This window comes from Macrosteles quadrilineatus, unplaced genomic scaffold, assembly GCF_028750875.1.
Source record: "Macrosteles quadrilineatus isolate MER2022 unplaced genomic scaffold, UCM_ALF_1.0 Scaffold_7__1_contigs__length_78375512, whole genome shotgun sequence".
NCBI classification, from domain to species: domain Eukaryota; kingdom Metazoa; phylum Arthropoda; class Insecta; order Hemiptera; family Cicadellidae; genus Macrosteles; species Macrosteles quadrilineatus.
In genome coordinates this window covers 9,761,136-9,769,174 of record NW_026542600.1, presented here as the reverse complement: position 1 = coordinate 9,769,174, position 8,039 = coordinate 9,761,136, and the positions used below count along the sequence as shown (strand labels likewise).

Here is an 8,039-nt window from a genome sequence, read left to right as displayed (position 1 = left end):
ACTCCGAGCAGTAGCGCTCTAAGTCAGCATAGTGGCAGTGGCAATATGATGCGTACCCAGGATTACAAACATAGATAGATCTAGTTTGTAGTCCTGATGCGTACCGCCATTAAATTATAGGTGTATAGTCAATGGTACTGATCAACAACATCCCTAGCCCGGTGATTAAGCAGTAGCACCATTGCTGTAACAAACTTGGTGTGTGATGTGTAATATTGAAAAATAAATAATTTAACTTTACCAACAATAATTTGTTTCAATAAACTTGAGTTCAAACTCTAGCCTGATTTTTTTAAATCAATTCGCAAGATATCTTAACTTTATGGCTATTTATGTTGATTTCTAGATCATTAAAAAAATTATTTTCCCTCGGCCGTGCGCCCCCTGGTAGCTTGCGCCCATAGTCCCGGGCCTACTGGGCCTATTGGGAAATCCGGCCCTGCTTGTGCCCTCCTGTCTACAAAGTACATGACCTAACCAGCTAATCCTTTTGGCTCTTTTGTTTCATTTACCTATAATTAAATCATATAAGCATCCAAGCAAGATTCCTCATTTCTTAAAAATTGGAATGCATGTTTTTTTACTTTTTACACCCAAATTACCCATCACTATAGACCTGATCTGTGTGGTGAAAAGTGAGAAAAAAACACAATAGCATCGAGTTAATATCAAAATAGGATGTATTACGCTAACAATTAACACAAACTTAACAAAAATATAAACATAACATAATAACATCTTAACCAAGTCCGATGATTCCTTGAAGGTTTCCAGACGCGCCAAGGAGTCCAAGTACTTCAGTTAAAAGGCTAAACACAATCCTCAACACATCTGAGAGTATGTTGAGTACAAGGTTAAGTAGACTTCCTATGAGAGTGAGTAAGATGGACACTAAGTCGTTGCAATCAAAGTCTCCGCAACCCCCTTGACTGCTATCTCCGCTGCTGTTGTCTTCACTGCTGCTGTCTTCGCCTCCTTCGCAATCCCCGCCTTCGCTGCCACCACCTCCGCTGCCACCACCCCCGCTGCCACCACCCCCGCTGCCTCCACCCCCGCTGCCTCCACTCATGTCACTGCTTTGACTACTTCCGCTGCTTTCACTACTTTTACTTCCTCCATGTCTTCCTGCTGCGATTCCCTGAAAACATTGTGATGTTGATCATACTTACAATTTGTTTAGTTTTTAGCTAGCAAATTTTTCAATAGGTCATTAACTAGTAATGGTATGACCTAGATCCGGGACCAATCAACTTTTTCATTTTGGTGTCCCCAAAGGTTTTTCCGTGTCCATCAGCACGATAATTTGAGAAAAAATCACCCGATTTTGATGAAATTTGGTACAAACATGTAAGTCTACTCATTCAAACGGGTTTGTGAACCAGCATGATCAGCCCATGAGAACGGGATTTTAAGGGTGTTTTATAGGGTAAAATCAGTTTTTCCCATTTTCACCCCTTGAAACATAAACTTTTGCGATTTCTTTCTAAACCATTTTGTAGAGCTTAAAAACAAATAAGTAGTAGATTGTAGGGTTGTACACTTAATGGTTATGGGAAATATTCTAAAAATATGTAAATTTAAAACTCACAGTTATTTACACATATTCATGTCCTCCTTTACATCCTAGGACACAATAGGTTCTAGCCCAGAACTGTTTCACTTCAGTCATAGATAAGGGTGGTTTGCAGGATTTGAACCCGAGAACTAAGGCACAGAATCTTCGAGTTCCATATCTAGACCAGCTCGCTTCCCTTACAGTTAGAGTAACCACTAATATAAATTATATCAGCCCAATATATACTGAACTTCTGTTTAAAGGGACAATACTAACTGTCTTTCAATTAAATTTTAAAATTTTCAGTGAATGGTAAAATCACTAGAGATGTTCTAAAGATATTAATAATCAATCTGTGAGCAAAAATTTCTTGCCAAACAGAGGCAAAAAAGTCAATGCTCTCTTTATAAGGGACATTAATACACAATAAATAATGAGGATGTATTGTTTGTTTAAGAATAGTCAATTTTCCAATCAGACAACGAATAAGAGTTCAATTCTCCCAGACTATAAAGTACATTATACAATCACAGTCGTCTAGTTCTGTACTTTTATCAGTGTTTCTTGGTTCAAGAAACTTTTGCTATCATTTATGTAACATACTCGTAATAAAAAATTGTACTGGTAGCTATTCTTGGGTACTGTACTTTCATCATACTAAAAGAGTATATTTATTTCCTTTGATTGAGGAAGTTACTTTCCAATGTATATATATTTTTAATACATCGGTTTGGCTCCTTTGTATGATAAACAAATCTATATTTTACAATATTCTAAACGGAGGTTTAAATGGTTGTAATATCACATTATTATTGAGCCTCTAACTGTAGAATTGCGAGTCATCGTAAAATTAATAACAAATCTCTATTGTCTTTTAAGACTTTTAAACATTGATAATGTTCTAATTGCTAACATTATGTATTGAGTAAAGATAAAACCCTTTATATTTACTGTTATTTTTGTTAAAGAAGTAAAGATAAGGGTTTGCTGTTAATATTTTGGGGCTGACCTCATAACCCCTTATAAGAGGTTTATTTAAGGTAAGAGGTTTATTTAAGGTAAGAGGTTTATTTAAGGTAAGAGGTTTATTTTAGCAGTCCTATTTGTGGTATTTGCTATTAATATCCATAAAAGAAATTGTAGCCCAGTGGAGTTTTATATTTAAAACGCTACAGCTATTAAAAATTACCCAAATTTCAAAATAGTGAATAAAATTGCCATTTTACAGTAAAAGTTTTATTTTACTATTTAAAAAGGTGTAAGATTTAGCTCCATCACATTCTAAAAACCTACTCTACCAGAACTTTTGGAACGCTCTGTATATCTGGTTTGTGTATGTATTTCCAAACATGATTGAATGTTGAACACATTTGAGATCGGTGCAATGAAAATTAACCTAAGAAAAACACATTCAACGACTCAGAACCTCTACAATACGTTGTTTTGAGAAGTCAACCTTGATAACGTAAAACAATACAGTAGAACCTCGATAAGAAGTGTTTCAAGGGGATTGGGAACACAGTCGTATTATTGAGATGCTCTTCTTGTGGGTTGTGTTATCAAGGTAATTTCAGCCACAGTTGATTCATCTAGCACCTAGCATCTTTATAGTAAGCGCATTTCCGAACTTATGCATATACATATTTTCTTTCAAACTATAATTTAAAGTGCAGTTGGCCAATGTGATCAATGCGTTTCAAAATGAAATAGGTTATTAAATTGAATGTAATTTTAATAACATACTACAGTTTTATTTTTGAGTTATGGTACATAAAATACACTACTAGACAAAAAAAGCCATTGATTTTTGTTTGCTTGGACTTGCTCATGTAGTTGTAATGTAAAACACTATCAAGTAAAGCTATCAATATGAGAACAAAATACTGTACTTGAGATAAAACAATGCATAGTCAGTAATGGATTAATAAAATTTAGACCACACTAGTAACGCTACTGACGCGCTAGTAGTAACGCTACTGACGCGCTAGTAGTAACGCTACTGACGCGCTAGTAGTAACGCTACTGACTGCAAGTGGAGTAGGGGTTTCAGCAGAGCTCTAGGCTGATATTGAAGTTACTTCTTCCGAAACATCTGTTTTAGCGAATTCCTATGGGAACTGTTTCATACAGATAGCCGTGTTACCAAAGTTGACTTCTCAAAACGAATCGTCATAAAGGTTCTGAGTTGCCTCGGGATTGCGAAAAAGGTGTCTTATTGAGGTTGTTTGGGTTGAAATTGTTGTGTTAGAGGTTAGTTTAACATGGAGTGTTATAGGTTTTACAAGGGGATTTGAAAAGTGCACTTGTAATCGAGGTTGTCGTGTCATTTTGAGTAGTTTCTGCTGTATAAATATACCTTGCTTCAAGTTGTTGAGACAAATTTGAGAGATGGCCCAGTCGTCTTGTTTTTACCCTTTTGGTCAGAAAGCTTGACAACTTACCCAGAGTATAGTTGTTTTTTATTAGTAAAAAATAAGCAACAATCATTGATTAACTCGTAGTATGCCCTTACTCAAGTTGCTAGAACCGTGATACCTTTTCCTACACTAGCTTCTATAACTTTATTTTTTTCTGTAGTATATTCAACTTATTTTTATAGCAATATCCATAACATCTTAGATTTTGTAGTCATTCAACTATAACAGAGTGTTGTAATTTTAGCACGGGATCGTAATGCTAAAATCGAATATTTTTTTTAAAACAGAAATTGTATTTATTCACCTATTGCAAACTTTGTAACACATTATAACATTACTTAACCTACAGTTATAGTTAAAAACAAAACTGTACGTATTAAGAGTTGTTTTAAAATCCTCCTATTATGAAGAGAATTAACGATTCAATCAAACTTGATAAGGCAACTGACAGGCAAAATAACCTTGATAACACTACCTTCAACAAAAACAGCCCCTTGACAAGAATTATTTCACAGTGCCTTGAAACACTTCTTGTTGCGGAGGGTGGAGCGACGGAAAAAAAGGATCTTTACATTCAAAACCTACCTCAGAGTGAAGAGATTAAGCTTTTAAACGTGTTAGAAATAATACAAGTTTAATTTTGCACAAATATCCGGGAATAACTTACAGACCCCCTATCTAAAGTGGTATTCTATACCAAAACTGGTTATCATTATTCATGATTAAAAAAGGACTCTCATATGATAAGAACAGCTCTGGTTGTTTTGAATTGGTGCTTTGTGAAATTTCTAAACCCTAAGATGAATCTCTTACCACCAAAAGCACGAGAAGCGCAAATAAGACGAAGTGTCTCTGCATTGTTGTTCCGTAGACTTATGCACCAGGAGTCAGTAGGCTCTTATCATTCAAAATTTTTATCAGTTTGTTCAATTTCTCTGTACACTATCTTCTTATTGACTCAGTGATACAAATTTGCTACCTAATGTAGCTATAATTAGTTAGCTATTTTCATATACAATGACTAAGTATACAATGACTAAGTAGTTTTAAAGCTTTATTTGTGTTCCAATATAAAATTGTATTAAAAAAGAAGGTAAACTTAGGTGAAACCTCTATAATTTATTTATTCCCACCGCAAGCAGCCATAAAGAATAATTTTTACAAGATGGTGAGATTTTCAGGAAAGTCTAAAAATATGAATCTTTAGCATTTTTTCAGAATAATTTTGAAAATCTGTAGGTCTACTTAGAGTTTAATGCCCAAATATTATTCTAGCAACTTGTTTTCAAGGTTTCAACCAAACTAGTGCAATATGGCACGCATATTTGGTCGCCTTCATATATTTTATACCAGCTTATAGCTGAGGAGGAAAATAGACAAATTAAATGGATAGGCCTATATAGACATTTTAAATTAAAAGTAAGGTTAGTCTTATAACACAAATTACAAAGGGTAGAAATTGGATTTTGAGTTGTTAGAAAATGACCATTTATATTCCAAAATATTCCTATAACACAGGGTTTATGAAAGAATCATCAGGTTCTAATGACATGTATCTCACTCAACTCTTGTCCCACATTCATATTTGAAACATGCGCTTAAAAAGCATGTTTCCAAGTTTTATAATCAGTCTTGACCCTTCTCAAATGCCCCCCTAGATCTCCTGATCTTACGGTGTGTGGTTTTTTCAATGGAGCTATGTAAAAGACAAAGTTTATGTACAGCCAATGCCTCAAACGCTTCAAGGGCTCTGTGGACGAATTCACAATGCCGTAGAATCAATCAACCTTGCGGTGCTAGCCGGTGTATGAGACAATAATTTACAGCATAGATTGGAAACTTGCTCCACGGCTAATTGACGGCACATTGAGCACTTGTAGGGGTATCTATGAAAAACTTTAGAGTTCTCCTTTCTGTTGATATATTTAATATCCGTATTTGTTTAACATTAACTTCAATAAAATGTTTAAAAACCTGATGATTCTTTTATAAACGCCCTGTATTTTAGTGCTTATACCATTGAGTTTTAGATACAATTTGTCACCTCAATGAACCAGCTGTAGTCAACTGTTTTATCAAATAGAACTTATGCTACAGTTGGATTAGCCACTCGCATATTAAAAATAAAATTATATTGCTTGTTGCCAGAAATGTTGCAGAGTTGTTCTCTCAAAGTTGTATTTTCTTCCCAAATTTTGTATACTATGATAGTTGGTGTGATGTAAAAATGCAATAATTTTAGTTTACAATAAGATTAAAAGTTTCCCTTTAATTGTAATTGGTAAAAAAGTAGGCCTGTTAAAAAATTCCAGTTATTAATTATCATCACCGAACTTAATTATGTCAATGATTCTATTCAACTATTTACATTTTTATTGTAAAACTGGTTGAAGTGTTAACATAGGAACATGAAGGTGGGATGTCTACTATTCAACATTAGGTGTTGACAATTGACATTAGGCGTTCACAAAGAAAGCTGGTTACAAGTAACTTATTTTCAGCGCTTGCTCCAAGCGCTTTAGAATCTTGTTGTTTGTACACAACAAAAGCTTGCATTTCAAGCTAGTTTTCTGTTAAAGACAATGACCTCATCAAATGATGAAGAGTTATTTTTGCTTGAAAATGTTGAATTAAAAATTTGTAGGATAAGGAAAGTTGGTGTTCATGCAATTAACCCCGGAAGAGGTAGGTTTGCGGAATACCACCCATCTATTTCCTCAATTGACATTGGACAAAGTGATGTTTTTTTCTTATATGACATAAGACATAAGACATTTATTGATCTTTAGGCAAAATTACATGCAATCGATCTTGTCATGGACGCTTGAAATGCACAAGACAGTCATAAGTACAATAGTAAAACATGCTGACTAAAGCAAACATAAAAATAAGTGTCATTCTACAAAATTAAATAAGAGTGGCTATTTTAGAAAAAGAAAAAAAACTAAAAAACATCATGCGAAATTGATGGAGCTAAAGTCTGCTTCAAAATATTCTTTAAGGCTGTAGAAGGGCCTTACTATCAACCATGCATATATCACATTCTTAAAACTACCTAAGCTAACATGCTGAGCTGAAAAAGGCAAGCAATTGAAAAGGTCAATACCTGTAGCTTCGAAGGACGTGAGAATTTTGGTCAGTCTTGTGTAGGGTCTGCAGATTTTGTTTTGACCTCGTGTACCATGGTTGTGTACGTGCCTGTGGAGAATGAGAGTGTTTAGGTGCTTTTTGGTATGTAAGAGACATGCAAAAATGTACAAGTTGATTACAGTTTGAATTTTTTCCTGTGAAAAAATAGGTTTGCAGTGTGTATTTGTGTCAGAGTTAGTGATGATTCTCAACATCTTCTTCTGGGCTACTAACACACTACTTATGGAGCTAGAATTTCCCCAAAACATCAACCCATAGGCAATTCTACTTTGAAAAAGAGAGAAATAAACCATTCTTAAGCAATCAGGGGATATGCAGACTTTTAACTTTCTAACTAAACATATTATTCGGATTATTATGAGATTGGAGTTAACCACGTTCAGTAACACCCTCAAGAAACTCTTAGCATGTAGTTTGAGGCGTTTGTCCCAAATAATCCCTCTTCTAAGGACTTAAGACATCAGTTCATCGACATCCATACTACACAGATGGTTGTCACTGACTGGTTCGGTCAACAAGTGCCGGAAAACAAGTACAAAACGTTCCTGCACGCTTGTCAGAACTTGTAGCAAGAGCTTGCTAGCCGGGGCAAGCTTTGTCAGTGAACGCACATGCTTGATACAATGTAGACTTTTCTCACGCCGGTTGGAACTTGCAAGTGCTTGCCAACAAGCGCTTGTAACCAGCTTTCTTTGTGAACGCACCCTAGAAGACAGTATAGTCCCTCAATGGTAAAAACTTGTCCTCTTTTTTCCTTGTTCGTTCCTTATAAGCAAATTTCCCATATAGGGAATAAGCTATTTTAGTAATCATGATAATACCTGGACCCGGGACCGATTTAATTTTTCGTTTTGAGGTTCCCACCCAGAGGCAAAAGGCACCATCTGTTCAAATTCACATACAGTATATATGACCGT

At 35.1% G+C, this 8,039-nt stretch overlaps 1 protein-coding gene across 1 annotated transcript; it reads right to left on the bottom strand.

Moving 5' to 3' along the window:
* Positions 1–662: 662 nt before the first annotated feature.
* On the bottom strand, positions 663–4,862 carry LOC128997736 (putative lysozyme-like protein). The gene is made up of 2 exons (XM_054423385.1): positions 4,786–4,862; positions 663–1,138 (listed from the first exon to the last, which is right to left on the bottom strand). The coding sequence occupies exons 1-2, from the start codon at positions 4,828–4,830 to the stop codon at positions 740–742; spliced, it is 444 nt and encodes a 147-aa protein (XP_054279360.1). The 5' UTR covers positions 4,831–4,862; the 3' UTR covers positions 663–739.
* Positions 4,863–8,039: the final 3,177 nt, after the last annotated feature.